Raw genomic sequence first — 27,088 nt, 5'->3', positions numbered from 1 at the left:
CAGTTTTTGTTGACAACACGTGAAGAGTAATGCTTGAGTAAATGATTCGTAACAGAATTATTAACAGATGGACTGTCTTCATGATGTCAATGAAAAGGACTAAGTGAAATACAGAATACACCTTGAAATGATGTCTTTATTAATAGGAGGAATAACTCATTCATTGCACTCCACAACCACATTGCGTTAATAGTTTTCCTGTGAAATCTGTTATTAAAGGTGTAGTACGAAAAACATTAAGCAAAATGTCATAAAGCGACTGTATTTAGAAACCTCCCCATAAACAAAACTAAACCATGTGACTGGCAAAATGTTTTAAGTCAACTCTGAAAAAGAATTTAATACTGAAAGTAGGTAACACAGAACACAGTAAAACGTCTTCCCAATATGAGAAATCACAGTATTTTGCAATAAGTACTTTTGGTTACTTGTACTTGGCAAAAAGGTACCAATTTGTGACATATGGCAAGACAATGCAGTTTAATGTAAAAAAAAAAAAAAAAAAAAGAAAAGAAAGAAAAATAAAAAAAGCTCAAATTTAAATAAACGCTTTGCTACCGACTGATCGCCAAACCTTTCCGACATTCTCAATCACATATTTACATCTAATCACTAGAATACAACACAAACCTAAATTTTAGAAAATGAAATGGTATGGGGAAAATTATTCATATTCGTCCATTTGGCTCATATTAACTCAATACAGTCAAGCATTAAGTGTGTGGATTTACAAAGGAGTGCTGTAGTCAAAAGTCTGAACATGGTTTTGTTGTGTCCCAGTCAGTGTGCTTGGACATCTGCCGACCTGGAATTGTTTCTTGTCCTTACCTTAGCTCAAAAAACAACTGCATGTCTGAGACTACAGTAAACTTAGTTGACCCCTGAGTTTCTAATGCAAAACTAGTGTATGAAATACCTCATTACAGTGTATCTTAGTGCAAGCCAGCAATATGCTTGATTAAACAGAGGTATATTAGATAGCACCCAAGCTGACAAGATTCCCCAGAATGGTTACTCTGCTGGCCGGATCACAACAAGCAGTATGGGAGGTGGTGTTTTGCTCTGTATCCTTGTGAAAACCAGCGGATCAAAATGCTTGAATTTGTATTACATCTATAAACATGTTTTTCATAGAAAATATAAATATCCCTGAATGAAACAGATTCACAGCATTTTCTCTCGAGGACTCCAGTGCTACTACCATAACGTGGCCATCAAGTGTCTTTAGGTCTCCAGTTAACTGTCCGTCTGTAGTTCCAGCAGCTATGTCCTTTATTCGCTGTCGTGATAGATTACCGTACGCTTCCCCCGGTTACGAGTGTTCACGCGCGACTTTCGCTGCGGTTTGCCGTACGACTCGTCGCTGTCCTCCTCCTCTGAGGCAGACGGTCTGCGGCGCTGCCTGAGCTGGCGGCCGGCAGTCCTTTCACCAATCGCAGACCGTCTGTGACTTCTCCTCTTTGGACTGCTGTGGGACCCTGAGCTGGCAAGTGACTTTTCGGAGGCTGAGGACGACTGCTCGCTCTCAGAGTAAGAACTGTGATTGCTGCTGCTGTAGCTTTCCTTCCGTTTGTGTTTTGGCCTCCTCGCGTTCTTCTTCCCGCTCCTGGAACGACCAGCATCTTCCTCCTCGCTGGAATCGGATTGGGAAGAGTTGTCTTCCTCGTTGCTGTTACCATCCGCTTGTTTGGATTCCATTTTGGGACGCTTTGAAGAGCCTGACCGGCTTTTCTTATTGTTCTTGGACACTGGCTCCTTCTCTCCACCCTCCTCCGCATCTTCAGAGTCTGAGGTGTAAATACGTTTTCTCTTGGAAGACAGCTGATTCCTGGCTTCATTTGGAGAGGTTCTCTTAGACTCTCTCTTATTGTTCCCATCTTCCCTCGACGCTGTGGCTGTTCTGTTACCATTCCTCTGTTTACCCTGGCTTGCAGAGGCAGAGTCTTCCTCAGAGTTGTCACTGATGTATTTCTTTTTTGGTAGTGCTCGGAGGTTCAGCCGTCTATTTGACGCGTTGTCTGAATTATCTGACTCTTCATCGGATGAGCCAGTGGAGCGTTTCCTCCTTGATTTTCTCTTGGGTTTGTATTCCTGCTCAGAACTCTCTGAAGCCGAGGTGACACCGAGAGGCCGCTTAGATTTACTCTTGTTTCTCGTTGGCTTCTTTGACTTGGACTCCACCTCAAATTCCTCACTGGAGTGATTGCTTTCTACATCGCGTTCTTCATCTTTTTTCAGTTTTTTCTTGCGTGGGCTGGATCTCTTTGGAGAATCACTGAGTTCCTCGGATTCTGCACCATCCAGTTTATTAGTTGAGGCAGATTTTTGTTTGTCTTGGCTTTTTGACGATGAAACTTTGCTCTTTTTCTTAGAGTCCTTGTGGATGGCTTCTTCCACATTTCTTCCATTTTGGTGTGGGTGTTTCTGAGACCTGTGGTCTTTGTCCTCTTCATCTGAGCTTACAGGAGGTTTGTGTCGTGTGGTCCTGCGTTCAGTGTCCTCTACCTCCTCCTCTTCCTCCTCACTTGTGATCCTCTTTTTCCTGGCTGAAGTGGTTGGCGTGCTTCTGGAGGGTTTCTTAGACACAACCTCCTGTTCTTCCTGTTCCTCCTCCTCCTCCTCCTCTTCTGCTTCTCCAGAACTCTCCTCTGCAGCTTCCTCTTGCTCAGAGTTGCTGTCGGACTTGTGATGTTTTGCACTGTGTCCGTTCACATGGGACAAAGTATCTGCAGGGGAAAGGAGAAAAAAAGGAAGTGATTAGAACAGGAGGAGCAGGGATTCAAGGATCCAACACAGCACAGAGACACAGATCAAGGTTAATTGCTGTTCTATAATGAGAACTAGTGTGCTTTACAGAAGCTCACAGGCAATAACTTAACACATATCCAAAAAACTTTTATAGTCTCACAAAATATATAATTTCAAGCACTTTCAAGGACCTGTGTCTATGTATGCCAATTTTCAAGTCCAAGCAAGTAGGGTTGCAACTATCAATTTCCATCATTGATTAACCTGCCAATTATTTTCCCGATTAATCCCTGAATCTATAAGTCTATTAATAAAGAATGTGAAAAATGCTCATCACAATTTTGCAGAGCTCAAAGCAATGTACAACAACAAACTAAACCTCAAAGACTCCTGATTTATGACAGCATTTTATGACAAAATGACACATTTACATTTAAAAAGCTGTGAAAAGCGAATGTTTGACATTTTTACAAGAAAAATGACAAATGATTAATTGATTATTAAAATAGTTGCCAATTTTCTTTCGATCCACTAATCGATTAATCGACTAATCAGTGCAACTCCATCTAAAAGTGACTGATGAGGACATTTCTCACCATTTCCCTTGGTCTTAGCAGCTTGTCTTTTTGTCTTCTGTTTGTTGGACTTTGTGTCTCCATTCTGCCGATTCTGAGAGGAGGATGAAGCATCACTGTTGTTGCCCTCCTCGTCCTCCTCGTCCTCCTCGTCCTTTGATTCCCCACCTGATTCCTTTGTTTTCCGGGAAGCTAAAAACACAGACAAGGGCAGCACTGAGCCAATAATCTATCTGGTAAGCTACAAGCTATAACATAGAAATGCAAATAAGATTTGTTTTGTATTTGAAGGAAGTAAAGGCACTGTTATAACAGTTACAAGCTCTGACATCAATGTATTTGTGTGTTTTCAGTCAGTGTAAAATTTAGGATTGTATGACAAAAGAATTTAAAAAAGCATTGTTGCCCACCCCGTGTTGAAGGCTCTTCATCAGAATCTGAGCTGCTCTGAATCACCGCCATGCGTTTGCTGGCCCGGACCGTGTGGCGGAGGCGGCTGCTGCTCCTTCTTGGCCTCTCCTCCTCTTCCTCCTCCACCTCAAAGTCTTCATCTGAAGCTTCAAGGAGTTTCATCTTATTCACAGCTGCCCTCGCTGTCTTTCTCTTGAGCGACCTGCGCACCGTTATTTCCTCTTCCTCTTCCCTGTCGGAGCCCTCGGTTGTGGCTCCGTCAGAGTCGTGGTGGTGCCGTCTCTCCCTGCGAGACGACCTGCTGCCGTGACCGTTCACCTCTGCTCTGTCCTCTGGAAACAAAGAAGGATGTTCAACATGTTGTCTGGCGGGTTTTGTGAAAATCTTTGGGCTCGTCAGTGGTGTTACCTGTGCGCTTCCTGTCTGCACCAGTGCTGTTTCTGGTCAGCCGTGTGCTCCTGTTGTTTTTACTCCTGCTTGGGTAGCGACGACCTGAGGAATGGGAGGACATCTCTCCATCCTCTCTATCTTCTCCTTCACTCTCTGATTCCTCCTCTTCGTCATCCTCTTCCTCTTCCTCACTATCGCTCTCTGCAGCTGGCAACAATAACACATCTCCAGTTATGTGGAACATCACACTTTAATGACTTTTTTTTTTCTCATTACAATGCTGACTTTAATGAGGTGCGATATTTAAAAACTGGGTTTTTAACCAGGAAATACTCCTCACCTTTTTTCCTCTGCTTGGCACGTTTGCTTCTTGTAACTCTTGCTTTCTGTCTGAGTTGATGGTGCCTTGATGAACCTGGGCGTTTCTCCTCCTCCGACTCGCTCAGCTCACTCTCACTCTCAGACTCTGAAATAAGACATATTCCCATTACAAATTATTCATTTGGCAGATATTGACATTGAAGTGCAGTCAAACTTGAAAAGGAACTAGAGCTCGATGACATCACGAATTAGAAATGCAACCCCTCCCATATAAACAGCCAGAAATGTGTTAGAGAACTACACTGCAGTTTTCTTTTTTAAGAGGTGAGATGGAAGCTAGCAAGGGGCTGTCGAGGTGAAGTCTGAATAGGTGTTTTTTGCCACAATAAGCTTGTGGCAAAAAAATTCCACTACTGTGGGGAGAGAATAGAGAAGAATTTGTCAAGATTGAAATTGATCAATAAAGTGACATTACAGGCTCTATTTACATCATCACAAGTAATGGAAATCAAATCTAACACTTAATTTACAATAATTGCAGACTTCACAAGTTATTGCACTTCAGGACTCAATTCGATAAATGTTCTTACTAAACAATACCTATCTAGGTTAATTAAACATATTTTGAAAAGCAAAGCTTTAACTATACAACTTCACACCTTAGTTTTGAGTTTTCAAACTCTTATAATACATAGAAGATAAGTGCATCATCACCATGAATACACAATAGGACTGCTGGTAGCAAAGATTTCTACTACTGTCAACTTGTGTTTCCACAAATATTACCCATAACCTTTAGTCCAAGGAACTACTTTTCAAGGAACTAAAAGGTTCCATCAGGCCATTGTTGTCTGTATGTCTGAACACCCATGAAAATTAGGCAAATTAGTCTGCTGACGCATGAAAATACATCAGCTGTTTTTACACAATATACAACAATAAGGACTAGACTTTGCCGTCAGTTCATCCGTCATATTCTTTCTTCTGTAATGCCATGTTCATTTACCAAAGCACAACAAATTAAAACACAAACTGGTACGCTGATGCAGATTGTTAACAAATGGTGGCTAAAATAAAGCTTGAGCACAGGACCAATAAGAAATGTTTAGTGCTGCAAGGAACACCTCCAAGTTCCTGTACTTTTGGAAAGTACCACTCCCCAAGCAGGGACTTTTTGGGAGGCAACACATTGTCCCCAAAACATCATTTGGATCCTGGGTTTAAATTACCCAGCACACAGTTCATCCAAAGGTTCCTAGTCCCTGTGGTGGAAACACAGCTTATGAGGCAAAGTGTGTTTTGTACCTGGAGTTGATGAAGCAGCTTTGGAGTCGTCCTCGGAGGAGCTGTGACCTGAGCTGCTGCTTCGACTCCTCCTGGCTCTCTCAGGAACAGACACTTTGGCTGAGGTAGATTTGGTCACTGACGTCGACTCCACTTTTTCCTGAGTTTTTACAGCAGCTCTCTTTTGACTTGAGAAAAGAAGAATTTCATCAGACATTAACACGGACGGTAATGTCAAATGTGCCATCAAATATCCCCAAATGCCCTGATCTGCTCTGACTACTTGAACCAATGAAATCAGATAATTGTTTAGCATAAATACTGTATTGGTTCATATCCAGAGACCTATCACTAAGTTAGCAAGACTATTTTAAGCAATGTATGAATCTGTTACCACAGATTCACTAAAGCAAAAAACTTGTTCTTCCTGTTTTCAAGCAGACGAGGTGAGGAAACATAACTCAAACAAACCTTGATGTGGCGGAGGGTTGATCCTGCTGCTGCATTTTCTTGCGGAACCTCTGACTGCGGCGGAGCCTGTCGCTGCTCTTTACTGCAGTTTTGTATTCTGATATGATTGTTCTGATTTGCTCCTCGAAGAAGGCTGAGAGCCGCAACGTCATACTGTAAATCTAGAATGGGACAGAAAATGTAAGTCAGAAGAAAGATCCAAATATACTTTAAATGACTTAATATATTAATCCAAAATCTAAACCTACAGCAGATTTTATTATGATCTCCACCTGCAACATTTATCATCTTAAATTACCCTACCTTGGAGCGTTTATTGGGTGTGTAGGCTTTAGCGTTGGCAAATATTAGCCTGGTGTCTTTGCACAGCTCTATGGGGTTTTCATAGCCGTCATTCCCAAGTCTCCTTCTCACTGAGCTAAAGTCCATTGGTGTATCAATGATGTCATGGTAGTCCTGGGAACACACACACACAAGACATAATTGAGACATCATCTTTTCCAAAACACTGGAACACACGAGGCAAATATAACCTGTTGATGTTATTTTGTTAACAGCATGCTGTGGTACATTGTGTTAACTTACTGGATAGTTCTGAGGATCCACAGGCTGTCTGAATGGTTCTGAGTCCTCACACTCAAATATGTAGTTGAGCAGATTCTTGCATTGTTCCTTCCAGGCGTCTCTGTCTGGCAGCACCTCTACAGAGCGCTGCAAATATCGAGGAGATCATCATGACGAGTAGCACATGCTGCTATTGAATCATTGAGAGTCAATCTGCTAACAAATTCTCATCCACCATGTATCAGATTTACAGTATTGATGAACCTAACACATGGTTAAAACCACAAATGTCTGGCAAATCTTTATTTGAATTATTTTTAAACTGTATGTGAACTAATTTTTGTATCTATTTACCTGACGCAGTCTGTGTCCAGAGGATGTTCCTGGTGCTTCTGTATCCTCTTCCTGTAGGAAGAAATCAAATTTAGATTACTTACGTCTATTGCTGTACCAAATGTCTTTTTTTTTTAATTTTTTTTAACATTCAAAGCTTCTCTTAAGGTTTTCGAATGAATCTCATGAAATCGGAATAGATTTTTGGTATTGAAGTTATAGAAATTAATTCATGGCGCCGTTAGATTGCTGCTAGACTGCCCCGTTAATACAGGTGCTGCCTCCCTTCATGTGTGGAAAGTAGGAGAACAGTTTTTTGACTGTAGTGAAACTGTTTTTGAATGCCAACAAATACGATTTGAAGCTGTTGTGAATTTAGGAAATGATTACATCTTTCTTGTAATACATTTTCATTTTTGGGCTTTACAATGCTCTGAAGTTATTGGAAATGTTTGGATCGCACAAATCAGAAACAATCCTACGCAGCCACCACTGAATCTACTTCTACAAACAGTAATATTAGTGTAGCCTGATCTTGATCTGCAAATGTGCAGAAATATCGTGGTTAAACAGAATGAATAGACTGCTGTGCAACATTCAGATTAATTTACAATTTGAATGTCAACTTTCATACACTGATGAAGCTTCAAAATGGTACGGCCCTACTTGAATTAAATCATAAATGGCAACAGTGAAGGTGACTGCAACCAATAATGGAAAACAACATTCCTATTGAGTTGTAACTTCTTACGACCAATTTCGTGTTCCTTGACACAGTCTCTTCTTTTTATCATCAATTGCGCTCTATTATTTGCATGTATTTGCTACTCAAACTAATGTGTAGTAATTTGACAGCAGGATGTGATAAATCAAACAAATATAGTAATTCAGTCAGACTTACCTCATCATCATCATCCATTTCTTCAACAGCATTGTAAATCTCCATAATATCTGTGCAAGCCGGATTACTGGGAAAGTAGGAATAAGGTGTCAATTTAGTGTGCAAGACAATTTATCTGAATTACATTGTTACTGTAATTATCACACAATCTAGTGTGGATTTAATTTTTGGAAGCACGCTTGTTAGAAACAAACGATGAATGAAACGTACTTGACAAATTTCTGGAGGACATTTGTGATGATTTTTGCAGAGTGGGCAATCTTGCTCCTTGGCTCATTGAAAGTGCGGGCGTTATGTGCAATATACCTGACATCCCATATTAATGCTGAGAGGCGCCTGTGGATCAACAGAGGTGGGTTAATACACACAAACTGTACAAAACATCAGATATTTGTTTGTCAGCAGCTAAAGACATTTCAAGGACAGAACTGGGTCAACAGTCAGGAGTGCAAATACTTCATGCTTTGACCTGCTTGCATTATCAGGTGGAAGGAGGAAAGTCTAACAGGACTGACCTGTAGAATCTGTTCATGAGTCGCAGTCTGATGGTGCCCAGGTCAGTGGGATAGGCGATCACAGTGCAGTAGGAGGGATACTGGACTAAGTCCACAGGACCAGAGAAGGGAGCTGTAATCTCTGTAGCAGAAACACAGGGGGAGGTGGGTTAGTATGACTAGGAATAGTTAAAGGAACCTACAGATGTGAACGAATTGTGAAGAGGGAGTGTGTGAGTAAGAGCAAACAAGAGAGAGTTAGAGAATATCTGTTTCTGCACACACACCGACTGTGATGAGCTGTTCGATGCCGACCATGATGCGTTCACACTCCTCGTCCCTGCGCCTCTCCCCCCACTCCCCCTGCAGAGGCTTGTACATCAGCTCGCTCATCTCATCTGCCGTCACAGGGATACCACCTCCTTCTGTCTCTGGCTGCTCGGCTGCACAGCACAGACAAACTTGTTAAATATGTATTAAAACCACATTAACCCCCCTTTGCCAACAGACTCTGAGAACTGTGTCAAGTGTGGATGTGACAGCAATAAAATAGTAAAAAGTCTTCATTACCATCTTCTGGAATAGGCTCCACATCCCAAGGACTCAGTTTCTCTGTTTCCCCATTGTCCCATCTGGTGATAGAAAGCACAAAAACAAGTGTTGTCAAAGTCAGCCATTACGCTTGCGTCAGTTAAACCTGTTTAACCAATCATACGTGTGACACTGTAATGCCTCTTAATAACCACTAGGGGTCAGACAGTAGGCTATACTGTAGCCTGTTTTAAGTACATCTAAATAAACTGAAGAATGAAGAGTGAACATCGAACGTCAAACACAGTTTTGGGAAAGAAAATGTTAACATAGACTTGTATTTACTACTCGTCTCGAGAGGCGGACACCCCTACAGTGTCCGTCACAAGTTTCACTTCACTTACTCACTCAAGGCAATGCGTCAAATTATTGACAGTATGACAAGCAATATTTCCAAGGAACTATCCAATATTTGATATTGGTCCTGATGCCTCAACTACAGTATCCCCTGCTAATCCTTTCATGACAACATGACAATGTGATGTTTCCCACCTGACTTTGAAGCACTGGAAGAGACTGTCAGCGTACTCCGGCTGGTAGGGCTCCTGGCAGACGATGGTCCCAAACCACCAAGCATCGTCTATCACTGAGCGGAACCTGTCATCTGCACAGGAGGTGATGTTAAATTTAGGAGAAGCAAATAAAATCAACAGTATCTATTTAGTGTAAGAGGCTGCACTGATGAATGGTTTGAAAGAGGACTATGAGAATCGGGTCTATTGCCAAGTAGGTTTTCACATGGAAGAAATTTGCCTTAGGATATTTGTGCATGACAATAAACATAGTAAGAGAAAAGAAAAAACAAGTAATGCAGAAGCCAAGAATATTAACCAGTTATAGCCTCACTGAGATTAAAATCTCTTTTTCAAGAGTGACCAGGCCAAGTATAAAATTAGAATTTACAATTAAAAATATGAAAAATATATTAAAATACGTAAAATACATCCGTTTTTAAAATTAAAAGAGCTGTGCAGTTTGTGCAGGAATGCGCCAAATACTGACCAACAAGTGTGCAAACAAAACTTCTCGAATTGGTGCCTCAACTTAGCAATGCAAAAAGGAAATCCTCACAGTGAAAAAGAGTATTTATTGGTTCTCTAAAATGTTGACAAAGTGAAAGTTGTTTGCTACGAGACCACCTTTATTCTGTGTAGATTTAGATTTTCAAATGATGAAACAGATCCATGGATAATGTTACTTGGCCTCAAACGAAGAAATAATATCTAACACGGTGCACAAACTTACTTGGTTGCCAGTTTCTTCGAAGTGCCTCATCATAACTTTGCCTCAGAATGAGGAAATCAATCACATCTGGCATGTCGTGATACCTGTTCAAGAAATCAGCGCCACTTTAATGAGGAAGAACACAAAGAGTTGTCTGTGTAAAACTACCTGATGCTGAAATATTCTGATGAATACGCATCATTAAATAAACAGCAAGACCAGCATGTCAAAGCCAAAAATGTATTCATCCTCAAAATTCTGTTATGATTGACCTTGTTGATATCAACCCAACGTTCATACACTGTATGTACTGTGCATTCACTCAAAATAAGACTCTTTCATGTTGGGTAGCTAAAGGAAGTGAGAAATGCACCAATATTGAGTGCGTTTCTCAATAGAGGGCAAGTAAAGGAAGCAGAGCTGCTTACTTGACAGAAAACGACTTGTCTGTGATTTTGCCAGTGCCGTGGTCGATGAGAGTCAGCTTCAGACAGCAGAGTGTTGGAGGGCAGACTTCATACTTGATCCCAGTGATCTTCACAAACTCTTGGTCCTATGAAATACACATTTCATTTTGATTAACACATTTGAAAACATTTACAGTAAAAATATGTTTTCAGTTTTTTTTGCCAACACATCACATCACAAAGTCTGTGAGGATTTTATAGATTATGTTCAACTTCGTTACAATTCAGTGTATTTTTCCAAACCCTTTTACCAAGAACATCTTATTATCTTTTCATTTGTCCTAGTCTTACCCGTAGCTGCATTTTCTTCCAGGGCTGTTTGTCTAAGTTGATGGGGTACAGTTCACCCCGGCTCACGGCCTCGACGTACGCCTCGTGTCCCTGTCGGAAGTAGATCACCTGACAGACAGAAGAGTCAGAGCTTAGAAGGCAACTTCTTTTTATAGATAAATGGATAGATATCAAGTCAAATAAAATATAAAGTATTATTTTTGGTGGAGGATGAATTGAGGAGTTTCACAGCCTGCGGTAAGAAGCTGCTCTGTGGTCTGTTAGCGGATACTTCTGTACTGCTTGCCAGACGGCAGCGGAATGTTGCCGGAGTGGGTGTCTTTTAGTAGGATCATCACGATGCTTTGCCAAAAGTATTGAGACTACATCTACATAGCTGCATCCATACTGTCAATATTTCTAGATAAATTATTCCCTTCTAGTCTTTACAATTTTGCAGCCTAAGAGATTTAAAGGAACTCATCAATTTCAAATGTTCTTACAGAAATTTTGCACATATTTCTAGATTATTTTTTACATTTTCTCTGCTTGTGTTTCTCTGCTCTGCTGCAGCACTGACCTCACGTCTCTTGAGGAAGAACTGAGTTTGATCTTGTGGCATTAAGAGCATACTTTACTACAACAAAGTTAAATACAAAGATCTTTAAACAAGCTGAAAAAATGTTTTCTCATGGCCGTGTAAAGTACCTGTCCTGATGTCTAATGCACATACCTCATCGCCCATTTGAGGAACAAAAGGAGACTTCCTGGGAATGACATCAGTAATCCATGGTGAAGGTCTGAACTCGTTGGAGACTTCTCTGTTGATGGATGGTCTGGCCTTTGGACGCTGATTGCAGAGGTAAATCAAGTAAATGTGAACCTGTTTTAAGATATATCTAACATATACAGTATGTACTGTATTTGCAAAACTCACCCTGGGTGACTTGTTCTTTGCTTTCTTGGCCTTCTCTTTGCTTTTCTTGGCCGGCTTTTCCTCCTCGTCACTCTGCTGCTTTTCCTCCTCTTCCTCGTTGTCCTCCTCCTCATCTTCAGAGCTGCTGAGTTTGCGCTGCACCCGTTTGCGTGATGACAAGGGGGTGGAGGGCTGCAGGTTGATGCCAGCGTCTGCCGTCCAGTCTGAGTACTCGCTGGATGTGTGACTGTCCAATCAAAACCAATTATGACTTTAAGTTACATATGTGCAAACACACAACACAAAAGTTAATCAAATAACTTGTTTTAACCTGCTTGGGGTACCAGATGTGTGGGGGATTGCCACCTAAGACAACACATAGGAGCAACAAAAAGTTTGAACATGAAAGTCAAGATTTTCTGTCTATATCATAACTTTGGTGATTTGGGAAAACCCCTTTTATCTGGTACTCTAAACAAGTTAAAACTAATTTGAAGAATGACTCCCCAGTAGCGTGCGATAATTACAAAAACTTTATACCTCGAGCTGTCACTATTCCACTCTTCCTCATCATTGGATGAATCCAGTTCGCTGCCGTCCAGTTCATTGTCCTGAACAGATTAAAAACAACAGGAACTTGCTGAAAATCTCCCCAAAAATACATAAACATAAATAAATAACAATAAAAACTACAGGTGCTTGTAAATGTCACACCACAGTCACGGCAAAGTGGAGAATGTGATACCTCAGTGTGTCCATCTGAGCTTGCAGTCTCCTCTCCCTCTTCACATGACAAGTCCATGAATTCCAGCCCGTCGCTGTGACCGTGTGCTCGCTTCGAAGTGGGAGGTTCATCATCTGAATCATCCTGAGGGGACAGATGGGACTGACTCAACACGAGCGCAAAGATTTGTACAGAAATTGTTGTGAACAACAAATGAAAAAAAGCAGAAAAATGCTGACAATTATTTCAATGTAAAAAAAACAAAAAAAAAACACATTCCTACAGAGTGCATATGGAATTTGTCTTCATACCAACCAACACAACATTTTTAATGACTAAATCATTTCATCCAAATTGCAGACAGAATAGTTCCTACACAGGTGAAGGTAAAATAAACCTACTCGACAGCTGCTGTAGATAATGCGTCTCTTCTTTGCATTGTACAACGCCATCTCCTCGTCTCCTTTGGCTGTTCGAATGTCCTCCTGGTCCCTGAAAACAAATTTACATAACGTCTGAAATCTAAAAGGAACAGTAAGACACACTTGAGTCATAAGCACCTGTTACTTTTCTGTTAATGTCAATCAATACATTTTCAATGCCGACCATCTAAAGATACTGTACAAGTAAATTACTGATACTGGACTTTTATTCTGTTGTTAATATGAAGGTAACCAGGTTACATCCATATTCCCCGTCTTTAGCAGTGGACAGTAAAGCTAACATCCTAAGTCTCTACCTGTAGGTGCTGGTTGCCAGTTCAGGCACCACCACCCTGCGTCTCCAGGCCTGCAGGTCTCTCTCGGTGGCCATCTGGCTGCGAGGTGCATTCTGATGCATCTGACGGACGCCCTCCACCTGTCCGCTGCGGCGCAGACCAACATTAGGGGGCGACTGCACGTCTGCTCGTTCATTTACAGACACTGATGAGGGTAAGAGAATAAATATTAACCTTCAATACAGGATATCACACAGCTAGCCTCCAACAGCTCAATGAAGCAATACATCAGCTAAAGCAATCCAATACACTGGTGGTGTATTGATACCTCTGCGTGGTGTGCTTGGTGCGGGTGCCAAGGCTGGGCCCTGTGCCTCAGCTGCTCCTGCCCCAGCCCCAGCCCCAGGCCTTGCCACGGCCCCAGTCTGGCTCTGCCGGGCCTGCTGCTCCTGGAGATTTCTGATTGCCTCATCCAGGAGGCTGCTGCGTCTGACTGTGACCTCCTCGTGCTCTGCAGTCTGCTGGCTGATCACCTGCTCCACCACCTCGCCATCACCTGAAAATGTCATCAAACAGGGAGAACAAGAGCATTAGTGGGGCTTGTCTAACTCTTACTGTTGGCTAGTTAGAAAAAGATCAAGCTCGTCATTGTAGCAGGGAAGATAAGGTTCAGATGTTCCTAAATTAAGTTGGCTGTTAAAGCAGAGAAATTGAATAAATGAGTCATGTATTAAATAAAACATTCTTCTCTCTAGCAAAGGCTGATTATGGTCAGATTAAGGGCCTGCATGTGGTGGGTTTTATTCTTACTGGTGGCTACGTATCCCAGCTGCGGAACCAGGTGTTCAGCAGCAATGTTCTCCCGACCTGGGACAAGACGCTGGTACCTGAAAACCGAGTAAAACATTTTTAACCAAGATATTTTAAATAAAACACAGCAGACTGTAACTAGCTTTAAGTCAAACCAACACTAACCTCACTTTGAATCATACACATAAAAATTAGATGTAAAACAGGGAAAATATGAATTAAAAGTAACTGCACTACTCTACCCGGTATTGTTTTCCATAGTGGCCTAGGGCATTGAGAACTTGCATGGGCTAATGATTCAAACATTTGACCACTTAGTTAATGATTCAAGACTGTACTGTTGCTGTATAACAGAGAGAAGGTCGTGTCTACCTTGGTGGATGGGGGTTTCCATCCACGTCCACCAAGAAGGGCGGGGGCATGAGATGAGGTGCCTGCTGCGTCTGTTCATCCAGCACAAAGCCGTTGGTGTCCCGGATCAGCGGTCGGTAGTCTGTGTGGAAGAACACCTGGTCTGGAAGCTGTGTGGAGACCAGGAGGAAGGTTAAGATATGGCGTCACCCTGCTGCTTTTGTTGTATTCATGTAACGCGGGATTATTCAGACGCACGCACACTTATTTTTGGATGCATTTTCACACTATACAGCAAGCTTTGAAAGTGTTAGACTTTAATGGCTATAACATTTCCTCAGTCTGTAAACTCAAATGGCTTTACTGTGGTTTTCACTCAGCAACAATTGTTTGTGAAAACGTTTGTATGTGCGTCTATCCTTGCCTTCTCATACGGCTTCGAACTGCCAAAGCCAAAGATGAGCAGATGGCCGTGAGAGTCTGTGCAGGCAAAACGTTGGCCATCCGGGGTGAATTTGCAGTCGAAAACGGCCCCATGACCCTGGCCCTCAATCTGGATGAGAAACACAAAATAACCACATGTACAGAAACGTGTTAGGACACAAACACACAAGTTTTCAACAATATTTCAATACTTGTTCTCAATGTGCGTCCTTGTACGATTTTTTCCTTCCCTGACTTCAAAGTAGTACCAACTTTGGTAGAGCACAATAATTAATGTATTTTTTATATGCTTTCCTATTATGCTCATTTACAGCTCTACCTTTTTATTCTATAATATCTATAAATTTAATATATAATTTATCCAATACTGGCCCACTCTGTGCAAATCTACAATAATTAGACAGTCACACTTAAGTTTCAGTTTGCATCCATGTCCATCCAGAGATACCACATAGCCTATGTAGCGACGACTTCGACAGACTCTAATAAATGATAATAAGTGTTGTTCTTGACGAAAGGGAAGACATCACTATATTGAACGTATGATCCCAGTGGCTAGTTTCGAAAAATCATGCCGTCTTCACTCACAGACTATTTTTACAGAGAAGTACAGAAGACTGAAGACCACTGTGCAACGACAATAGCCTGAAGCTTGATGCTTGTGATGGACCACTGCTGTGCGTTTTATTAGAGTTCATTGAGACAAACAAATAACAAAGCTGATTCTAATAGAACGTGAAGAAGCGACAAATTCTAAAACATGGACATGTTCAACCCGGCAGCACAGAAGATCTTTACAGTCACTACAGTTTCAAGATTAGTGTTACCAGTTCAGTATCAAAATGACAAAATGTGAAATATAGTCACAATCTCCTCTTTGGTTTCTGAGCTATGGTGTTCAATAATGGTCAGAAAATTGTTTTTGCAAACGTTATAATGTCACAGTGAAGCTGACCTTTGAACTTTGAGGAAAAAAATTTCATCACATCACCATTTCATCCAGATATGTGTTAAATTTTGTCATATTTAATGTATGAAAATGGCCTCTGACATTATGTTTTCTGAGGTCACAGTGACTCTAATCAGGTTATCTTTGAGTCCAAGTGGAAATTTGTGCCAAATTTGAAGAAACTCCCTCAAGCTGTTCCTGATAACATACGTTCCCATGGCTATCGTCAGCGCGGAGGCATAAAAGCACTAGAAGACACTGTGTGATGCCTGAAGTTAACTGATGTTTGAGCTACACTGACAAATATGTCTCAACTAAGTCTGTTTTGTTACCATGTTGTTTGCTGCTGTCTTTGTCATGTGCATCATGGAGGGTCTCTAAACAGAGTATGGTTTGTTCATCATGTAAACACCATGTTCTGATATTGCCGAGTGTCAGTGTACCATGTTAAAGTAGTGCTGTGTGTTTGTCCCTCGCTGCAGATCCCAAATGAAGACGTTCCCATCGTGGCCGGCAGACAGGATGATCCGGGGATCAAAGGGGTGCGGCTCCAGGACAAACACCTCGGCCTCATGGCCCTGAAAGCAATGTTCAGATTAGTTTATGAATCTATGAAATAGGTTAAATGAGGTGGTTGTGATATCCACTACGCTCTACGTTTTACCAAGAGGAACAAAGCATGGTGCACAATTACTTTGAGGATATGTAGCAGCTGTCCTGTGTAGGAGTTCCACACTTTGAGGAGATGGTTGTTAACAGCCGTGATGACTGTATTATCATGACGATCCCATGCTACCATGGTGACTTTGGGTTTGAAGTAGCTTTCCTCTTCACTCATTGGTTCAGCACTGACACGGAAAAAAACTCAAATTAGAAAAATGCATGCACTTCATGTGACAAGTTGCAACACTCAAAACATGCTGTCTAACAGTGATACAGTTGATTCATTACTCAACACAAATGACAATAACTTGTTCTTTTTCCCTTTATTTCCTGTTGCAGTATGCATGTTCCTACCCGTTTCCCTGCCACAGTATTGTTCTTTTCTTTTACTTTGCTGAACAAGCTCGTAGTTTCACTTGTGCTTAACTCAAGAAACGCTGGAGATTCTCCTCAAAATCTAAATCTCTAATAATGAACAAACTCGGTGCATTTAGTGTGATCTGCCAACTTGGCACACAGGACCGAACTTAATGCAAATGTATGTACAATGTAATGAAAATGGTGAGACGACATAATCATGAAAAATGTTAATTACTTTGGTTATTAAAGAATACTTGTGAAATGCAGCGACAACGTGATGATGCCTTTAGCAGATGAGCCGATTATAGAAACTGCCAATGTGGCTCCTTTATGGTTTCTCTCAGGGCAGACAGATAAGCTCTGGGTGGTAAACACCATTTATTCTTGCACCCCTGAAAGTATGGGGAGACTGACATTTATATTTCAGTGATGTACTGGTATTGGATCATGTACGATTTTGTATGATTGATGGTGAAGTAAGTGAGATAAGTGAGACCTGAATGTTTGGTGGTTTGATACTGAATAAACTGTCCAGAAGATGCTACAATGTAAAGAACCCAAAATCAGCCACCATGTAATTTTGTACATCAAGCATGTCTGTCTGATGGTAAACGGGGAGTATAAACTTAAGTCAACTTACAGATTAATACAGCACAAGGAAGAAATGTTTAAACTTTTCCTTTTGCGACTCTCAAGTTACCCTACTGAGGTTAAATATACTATGGTTAGTTTTGTGTTGTTTTAGTAGGCATGTCACACTGCAATCATTGTTAATCTGAAAGTCAGCAATAAGGTCAAGATCTTGTCGGACAAAACAAACATGAAGCCAGGCTAGCTAATGTTACTTTGAACGAGTGATTAATGTATTAATACATAAGAAAATTGAATTGAGAAATGTGAATGATTTTTCAATATCCTTGACATCGACGGGCAAAAGTGCTCAGCAGTCTAAGAAATAATGATATTGCATCTTTCTGTATTGAGCTAGAAGTGATGTAAGGTCACAGCCCTCTCACCTGCTTGTGAAGAAGCCATTACGACTTACACAATCTGACATCTGAACAAAGAAAACAGTCGGGTAAATGGATCCCTCAGCTTACATACAGGTACATGCTCTGACAGCTCTTTGATGCGGCCTAGAGAGCAAATGATTGCGCTTAATTTAGCAAATCTCCCAGGTGTTTTTTTTTTTTTTAAACCACCAATGGGAATTTTATTCTTGCATATCCTGTTGCTTATACGGTGTACATCCCTGTCTTAATATTTCTTCTTGAGAACGACACAAAGACTGAAAGCCCATCAAGAGAAAGACTTCACTCGTTGCCACATTCACACTGGTGGACCAACAACAAAGCGCTCCTTACCCTGGAAGAGTGGCAGACATGTTGAGCAAGATGCACCTCCACTGCTGTCGCTGATGGAGCTTCCAGATCCGCGCTGTCCCATCTCGGCTTCCACTCACGAACCTGAGACGGCAACAAACACATTTCACCATCACTGTATGCACTGTTGCGTATAATTCAATGTAGCTACTGTGAGAAATCAATGGTGAGCAAGTACAATGATTTTACTTTACCTTTCACCTGAGTGGCAAAACTGAATGCTGTCAACTTTGTCCTGGAGGGAGAGCAGCAACATGGAGAATGATCAAATCGACAATCCAACTGAAAGTTCAATATGTTCTCTGTCACGGGACATGCTTCACATAAAAGTTTGGCTTTTGATGGAGCTCTCACCGTGTGCTCATGAAGCTCTGATACTTTCTCTGGAGTCCCGCTTCCCACGAAATATATTCTGATGACATCATCTGTACTTCCTGTTGCTAGGAACATCCCACCTGAAAAAAAGGAAGACATAGAAAGTGTTTTTAACAGTTACGTTAATTTTTATATCTGTATTTAGACACTACTCAAAACACATCAAGTAGCATGTGTACAGGTTATGTACACAAACAGCAATAAAATTTAACATATCAGTCTACTTCAAATGATATATTACCTGGACTGAATGATGAGCACACAGTCTGAACTCCTGGCCTCGGTCGCTCTATGAATTTGTGTGGCCGATCACTTTAAGGACAGTAGAGAAAATGTTACATATTAATATAAGTCGCTAGATTTTACCGACAAGCTAAAAGTACATTTAAAGCCTGCAATATTTGGGTAGGTGTTTTTAAACAGATTTAAAGAATGGCCTTGACCATTTGCTGACATCATTGAAAATCTTCTATAGGCGACATTTTTTTTTTTTATGTCAAACCTCATTTGCTGCACATGGCGACCTGTCAATCAAAGTTTTATCTAATATAACAGGCATTCCAACTTCAGGATGACACGAGTGATTACAGTCAGGTCAGATGTTGAGTTAACATTCCTTTGTCAGATAAGGCTCACCTACATACACTCACTTAATGCCCATTTCGTCCAAGTCTGTCTTCATATCGTACAGACACTTTAACTTGGTTGCTTGATATACAACTATATGCTTGCAAGTTCAGTTTATCACAGTAAAGCAGGCTCTTTAAATGCAGCCTTATTAAGGGGCTGTATTACCAGTACAGTAGCAGGTGTTGGAGCAGAAAAAAAACGGTCTACTCCGTTCAGTTTGTCTTCCACCGTTTGCTTAAGGCCTGGAGCAGATTTCCATAAGAAGAGCTGCCATTTCCACCTCTCATTTCCATAACAGCCTACAGCTTAGGATGTTAACTGTTTGTCATAGCTCTGTCTATTCAACTGACACTGAAACAAGTAAAACTGTGTTGTTCAAATATCAGCAGTTTGAACATGCCTTTGAATTCATAATACTGATCTCAATCATTGGCTCATTTGTAAGAGCTTTTCAAAATTAGATTTCTACATTTTTGGCCACATAACAAATTCAATTTTGTATTAATTTGACCATATTGTTTTAAGAGCACTACAACTGAATATTTATGAATTGTCACCATTTCAAACACATGTAAACGGTCACCTAAAGTTGATGTTGTTGACGTCCCACTGCCAGAAGCAGACGGTAGCATCAGTTCCAGTGGACAGCATGTATCGTTTGGAGCCCTTGGCAAACGGTGAGAACTGAAAAAACAAGACGTTCATAGATCAAATACCTGAATTACTCCTACTTAATATTAATAAAAGCAAGACATGCATTCTATATGGAGGGTTAAGTATTAATACGATCCCCTTTGCTGCCCTCACAAATAGTCAGTCATCAGGCAAAAAGTCTCTTTTCTTGAGTACACTAAATGTCTGTTTCAAGTGATGTCATGACATCAGCAGTGACTGACTGGTGTAACACTGGAGCAGATGACTTTTCTCAGTCTTCAGACCACTTGTCCTTATTTAATATTTGGTTTGACAATACTGAAATGGAAAGCAAACAACAGAGTACGGACAGCCATGGTAACAGAGAGGATGTTTCCATCCACGCAGCATCATGTCCATATTGCAATAACTGGTTTTATACTTAGCAGAGGCAAGTTGTCATAGTGATAAAGGGAAGATGCAATGAGGGCTGATAGAAACAGATTCTTTGGATAAAACAAGCCTTTGCCAGAGCTGCAACCACCTCTTCCTCTTGTTTTATTTCAGGCAGTGTCAATGCAGGATAAACATACACTGCCACCCAATGTTTTAAGGCTCTGCTCCATTATAAACAGTACAGTACAGTATATAAAATTAATCCAGAATAAGAAATGCCATCATATGTGGAAGTCACACATGTTCTCAATTATGTTATCTTTTGATACACTTTCAAGTGTAGGACTGCAGACTTTCACAAAAACAATACTTGTAAGATCTACATTCCAACAATACTTAGGTATTGCATAATGGAGGTGGAGAACAATAACAATAAAGTTATCTCACAATGGAATAATGAGAGCTGCATGGCTGGAAATACTCCACTTATAAAATGTTAATTTGCTTCAAAAGCAAAAATATATCTGAAATTGCTTGGTTTTTGCTTCAATTTAGCATGCCCAGAGTGAGGGGAATGACACACATCTCATTCAAATGATGCTAACATATTTTTGTATAGAAAAAGAAACCTGCTCCATTTCATCTTTTAAAAAAGTAGATTACAAGGTCAGAGATCCCTTTACCTGTAGGGAGGTAATGGATCCACTGTGCCCCTGCAGCACAGCCACAGGGGCACAGGTACGAAGGCACCACACGCGGATGGTCTTGTCACAGCTTCCCGCAGCAATTAGCGTGTTCTCGTAATTAACCGCCAAGTCTGTGATCTCTGCAGAGTGTCCTCGCAACGTCGAATGAAGCCTTCCATCAAACGAAGACCAAATCTTCACCAAACAGTCATCTGAGCCCTGACAAAGAAAAATAACAATATTAAGTATGAAGAGTCACAGTCAGGTGAGTGTCAACAAACAAGTGTTCTATATTTAAAATTCTCTGTGTTCCCACTGTGTTAATCAGTGTTATGAAAGCCAAAGAAGAATTAAAACACTGTGATCATAGCACATTAAATCAGGGGGTATCTTTGGGTAATGGGACAAGTTCCATCTTACTGTGAAGATCCTGAGACCGGTGCGATCAAATGCGATACAGTACACTGCAGACAGATGCCCCAGGATCCGCCTATGCAGCCGCATGCGCTCATAGTTGCTGACAGGATTGATGGAGCTGAAGCGTTGTGCTCCCGTCAGCTCTCTCCCTCGAAGGACCTTCACTGTTGATGATAAGATGCCAATCATCAGAATGTAGTGATGTAGTAACATATTATATATATATATATAATATATTTACTCCAATGTGGGCACGAGTGGTGGGGCATTATCATCACGGGATGGATGTAAATATATTAAAAATACAAAAGGTTGTTATTCTAACCAAGCATGTAAGTCTTCCAATAAACCTTGTGCATCTTAACACAGCACCAAATAAAGTCAGGTTTTAGCTCAGCTTGTCCGTCTCAAAATGATTTATCTCTTGTTTTTATAGCCGTCGTGTCACATAAATTTAACGGCATGAAACACAAATGCCATCCTCAATTCAAAAGTGATCTGTAAATAACAACAATATCACTGCCGCTCTGAAGTCTGAAGCATCTGGTTTGTATCTGTTGCTATGGGAAACGACAAAATATCAGAGAAACAAGAACACCATCCATAAGGTTTTTATCTGCTTTGAGTTCTTAGTGTTTGTTTCAAGCATTTAATGGGGCCTATCTGTAGTGCTTGTCTTCTACAAAAGGTAGCTTTCTAAACAGTTGAGTAACCTCAATAGCATTTCTTTAAATAAACAAAAATTCCAAAAGACCTGAATGTGTGTTATTTACCCTGAGGTAGGACAGGTTTTAAATAAAAAACATTGTTGAAAGCAGGCAGAACAAGAACACTGCAGTGCACAGTAGATACATGCTATAACAGTAGGGGCTAACAGGAATCATCAAAAATCCTAAAGAATCGGGTGGGCGAAGTATTGAAAAATACACTAATTTGTGAAAAGCTTTAGATTAAATAATGAGATACGATAAGTACAATTATTATGCTAAAAACAACTAACACTGCAGTGTAACAGACTGCATCAAGGCAACCAATCTGGCTCAGTCATGGCAGCGCACCAAACCGATATGTGTCAACAACAGTCTTACAAAAGAGGAATACACAGTGAACTGGAGTATATATAACCTATTAGTCTTTGAGAATTAAATGAGGATTTTACTTTTCAGTTTTCACATTAACCAATTATTCAAATACATGTCAGCACACACATAACATGCATGGTACATGTGGAGAGGCATTTGAAAAACCTGAAGAGCAATACCATGCTAAGACAGGTACCAATTATGGGCACATCAATTTGTCCATTTCACTTTCTTTTAAAAAAAATAATAAAACGCATAACAGAGGAATATTGAGTGAGGCCAGTCCTACCTAAGGGTAGAGGTTTCTTGCAGTTTGAAGGCCTCTCTGGTGGTCTGCCCCGGTGAAGGGCTGCATATGATGAAGCTTGAAACCGCACGTTGTCGCAGTCTGAAAAGCAAAACAAAAAGTTCACAGAATGATTCAGCTGTGTGATAGAAAAGGAAAGCATCAGTTCTGTTGAAGGCGTAAACCAAAAAACAATCCAAACCTTTATATTCTGCAAGATTCAATATTTCTCAGTGTGAGTGGCCTGTATAATGTCCAAAACATAGTACAGAGAAAAAATACTCTGTCATTCTGCCTCCAGAGATACTCTGAGGCACCTTGAAGATTATGTACCTTTTGCGGTCCTAAGCATTGACTGCTTTCCAGACCCAAGGAGAGAGTGTACCCCTGGGACACATGATGGCACCTCTTTGTCAAGAATTGGTCCAATCTGCCTGCATATCCGTAGCAAATGGTCTGGTGCAATATGTCTGTTGGCTGCGACCTGTCAGGGCAAACAAAGCCTGGGTGGTGACACGGCAATGAATACAGATCACTGCTGAAACAGCTGCTAGGATCAACAAAAAAATCTGGTAATTGATTATGAGACTAAAATGCCAGACAAACTTCTTAAAAAAGATTTGCTGCTCTTCTTTGTTTTACATCATTGTAAAATGACTATGTTTAGGTATTAGGCTGATGGTCAAACAAGATGAGGAATTTGAAGATGTTACCTGGAGATATGATTATGATATTTCACCATTATCTAACATTTTTATGGACTAAACAATGAATCATAAAGATTATCAACAGATGATGAAATAATGAAATCAGTTGTTAGTTGCCATAGTACATATTACATGTATAACATACAGCATATAATGTCTGAATTTTATACATCATCTAATAAGCTTGAAGGACTTTTCTAGGGGCTGCAGCCTGCCTAAACACTTCAGTGGTGATAAATGTCTGAGAGGATAGTTGCTGATTTCATGTGCTTCTCAACTCCTAGTCCAAGAGGCGTGGCTTCTTATGCAAAACGTTTCCTTTTATGGACCAATCACAGCTCAGGTCACATGCAAAATAACGCAGAGACAGCGTCTCTCGGCCTCTGATTGGCCAGTGGAGCCGTCTCGACGTAGCAAGAAGCCGAACATCCCACCCTATCTGCAGTACAACAGTCGGTGCTAAATAATATTAAACCAAATCCAAATAGCATTTTCTGAGCGACCATACGTCGATTCACTTTGAAAATTAAAGTCAGAAGGATCGACTTGTGACCTTGTCAATCCTCCCAACGCACAGAAACCCAACAGTAGTCCCGCAGGAAAAAGAACAAAGACCGTAAACAAGAACAGAGCATGGACACACCACAGTCCCCCTGTCACAAGACAATAACAAGCGCCGACAATGAACTTAACAGATATTTAAATCTCACCACATCTTCAAATGTCCTCGGGTGCTCGTTTCCCAGCCAGTCCAATCTCCCGGGTAAGAGCTGTCGGAAACAGAGTTTGGTAAAAGCGGAGTCACCACGGGAGAAAACAGCAGGCTCACATTAAGCTAGTAAAAAACACCGGGTGATGTCAAACGAGTGAGACGTACAGGGGTATTAAAAGTCGACTGAGTGAGACAAGTTTTATCCCCAGACTCAGTCAACACCGACGGATAGCAGCTAGCACTTAACAAGCAGCAGAGGCAGCGGGGATACACACCTGATATTCCTCTAGTTCACTCGCCAGGACCTGCAGTGGATTAAAAGAGGCGATTCGTTATCAGATGGCCACTATTAACTCTATTATCAACTAGCTAGTCAACTATTTTGAAATACAACACAGTGTGCCAGTCAAGGCACGCCAGCTCACCTCAGCCGCTCTCCGACATGGACCCGTTGTTAGAAAACGAGATATCAAGTAATAGAGCTCTGAAATTGAACAGTGAGGACATTAACCGTGAGAAAAGCAGTTGGGGATTACCAATTAGCATGAGCGATATCGTTGGAAATTAAGCTATCAATTGGGTTTACTTCTGCAGCTTACCCGACTCAAGGAGCGAAATGTTCCGATTTTTGGCCATTGAATCGGCCGTGATTTGGAGAGGTGAAACAAATTTCAGGCTAACTTTATGACTACAGAGAATAGGATATATTTATTTAATTTCGGTTACACAGCTCTGACCCCCTCCACGGTTGCTCCCGCTTTCTATTCAGCCTGTTTGCAGTCGCCATTGGAAGGATGAGGCCTCAGCGATACGACTTACTTCCGCCACAGCGGAGTAACACAGGAAAAAGGGGGTGGGGAGGAGCACTTTCAACAAAAGACAAAAGTGAGCGTTAGCCTGTCGGATAGCAACATTTACATAATTTCACTGTATCGCCAGGCACCCGCACGATTCTAAGCGTACGTCTAAAAGATAAATAAATGAGGAAATATATTATTTTTTAATTACACTGATCGCAGTAATCACACGGCCGCCCCCGTTTTACTGACCAAGGTCGTGAGTTCTGTACATGACGTCATAAAGCAATGGTTGCCAATTTGTTTTACCAATTTCTCTATTGATGAATTTACTTTGTCAGTGTGTACAAAAACAAAACAGTTTCCTTGTGAGGATAATGCACTATAATATCGTGTATATATATGTATATATGTATGTATATATATGTATATATATGTATATGTATATATATGTGTGTGTATATATATATATACACATATATACATATATATAAGTGACATAGTGATATATAAAATGACTAATAAATGAACCTAAAACCTTTTTTCCCTTTGTATGTATATATATATATATATATATATATATATATATATATATATATATATATATATATATATATATATATATATATATACATATATAGATATACCCATACCTATATACATATATCTATACATATACAAAGGGTAAAAAGGTTTCAGGTTCATTTATTAGTCATTTTACAACACCAGGGTTTTGAACGAAACTGAGCTTAGGTCACTTAATGCTACATATGAAAAAAAAATAACAAAACTATTTTATATGGCGGAGTGCAGAGGATGCTGCTGGTGTTACGGCAGCAGATACTACTGTATCTTTTGCCAGATGTTAGCTGTGTCTGGGGTGGTTGTTGTCTTTTAGTATCCTTTGGGCTTTGTACAGACATCTCACTTCACTGGTGTCACTGATGCTTTGTAGCTGGGTACCGATGATGTTCTGGGTGGTTTTAATCACGCCATGTGGAGCCTTCCTGTCCTGCATGAATCATGCCAGTTTGTAATGTCTCCAATCAGGATGCTTTCTATTGCTCAGCAGTAAAAGTTGACCAGAATCTGGCTCACAAATGTAACATTCTTAAGTTTCCATGAGAAGTAGAGCCTTTTCTGTGCTTATTGGATATCCTATAGGTCAGTAGTTCTCAAAGTAGGGTCTGGGGGCCTCCAGAGGTCATTTATTTCTATTAAAAGTTAATCTGTAAGTAACCCAATGACAGAATGTATGACTTTTTTGGTCATGGGTTTGATGATAAAACATCTACAAGCAAAAATCTAATCAAATGGGGGTTCGTGGTCTAACTTGTATCAGTTAAGGGGACCTTGACATGAAATTCTTTTGGACCGGTGCCATAGGTTAGTAAAGCGGTTCCCAAAACTGCAGAAAAAGTATGTCTTTCCTTAAAGGGGCTCTATGTAACAATTTGTAGAAATTTACATTAATTCATTGCTTATTTATTGGCCTTATATGAGCGGACTGTAACATGACGTGAAAAATGAGACCTTCCCAGTCTTTCTCGGCTGTCTATACAAGTCTGAGGTCAATTTGTTGAAGCTATTTAATGCTGCTGGATTGTGGATTTTTTAGTGAAGGACCCCGGTTGGATTTTCAGTAATAGTCCAAAGGATGTGACTTTATGCATGTTCTCAAAGGCCTCGTCTCAGTGCCTCTCTCCGCTCCACTATACAGAGAGCAACAGTTGCTAATTTAGAAATGTTAACAATGTCTGCTAACATAAACTAATGACCGGCTTCAAACACAACACAAAAGTTCCACCGAGCCCCTTTAAGTCAAAGTAGAAATATTGTAGTATAAAAATATTAACTTAAAATAGTTCACTTAGTGAAGTTTGAAGTATCAAAAGGAAAAGTTCTCATTGTAAATATATCATTATGTTTTTATCACTATACGTACACTTGTGATATAGTTCTGCATCATGTCATAAAAACATGTCATGTCTTTTTAGTAAAACGTA

At 40.6% G+C, this 27,088-nt stretch overlaps 1 protein-coding gene across 2 annotated transcripts; it reads right to left on the bottom strand.

Moving 5' to 3' along the window:
• Window positions 1-116: 116 nt before the first annotated feature.
• brwd1 (bromodomain and WD repeat domain containing 1) lies at window positions 117-25,064 on the bottom strand. 2 transcript variants are annotated; one of them, XM_073483311.1, is made up of 44 exons: window positions 24,885-25,064; window positions 24,711-24,769; window positions 24,561-24,590; window positions 24,284-24,343; window positions 23,200-23,350; window positions 22,870-22,968; window positions 21,502-21,662; window positions 21,079-21,300; window positions 19,950-20,050; window positions 18,978-19,048; window positions 18,716-18,816; window positions 18,556-18,596; window positions 18,344-18,445; window positions 16,651-16,804; window positions 16,400-16,534; window positions 14,988-15,116; window positions 14,585-14,733; window positions 14,213-14,289; window positions 13,731-13,958; window positions 13,424-13,607; window positions 13,086-13,176; window positions 12,706-12,828; window positions 12,501-12,571; window positions 11,982-12,207; window positions 11,778-11,894; window positions 11,066-11,173; window positions 10,736-10,860; window positions 10,329-10,411; window positions 9,576-9,687; window positions 9,063-9,124; window positions 8,780-8,935; window positions 8,514-8,634; window positions 8,209-8,334; window positions 7,999-8,065; window positions 7,119-7,169; window positions 6,786-6,911; window positions 6,504-6,656; window positions 6,201-6,361; window positions 5,751-5,917; window positions 4,465-4,590; window positions 4,143-4,331; window positions 3,734-4,066; window positions 3,345-3,515; window positions 117-2,726 (listed from the first exon to the last, which is right to left on the bottom strand). In XM_073483311.1, exons 1-44 carry the CDS (start codon window positions 24,919-24,921, stop codon window positions 1,273-1,275), a joined length of 6,810 nt encoding a protein of 2,269 aa, XP_073339412.1. In that variant the 5' UTR covers window positions 24,922-25,064; the 3' UTR covers window positions 117-1,272. The 2 variants fall into 2 exon arrangements, with proteins under 2 accessions (XP_073339412.1, XP_073339421.1); XM_073483320.1 differs by having other exon boundaries at window positions 4,143-4,325.
• Between the last annotated feature and the right edge of the window lie 2,024 nt (window positions 25,065-27,088).

Source organism: Pagrus major, chromosome 2, assembly GCF_040436345.1.
Source record: "Pagrus major chromosome 2, Pma_NU_1.0".
In the NCBI taxonomy this organism is placed as follows: domain Eukaryota; kingdom Metazoa; phylum Chordata; class Actinopteri; order Spariformes; family Sparidae; genus Pagrus; species Pagrus major.
This window is presented reverse-complemented; position numbering and strand designations above follow the sequence as displayed.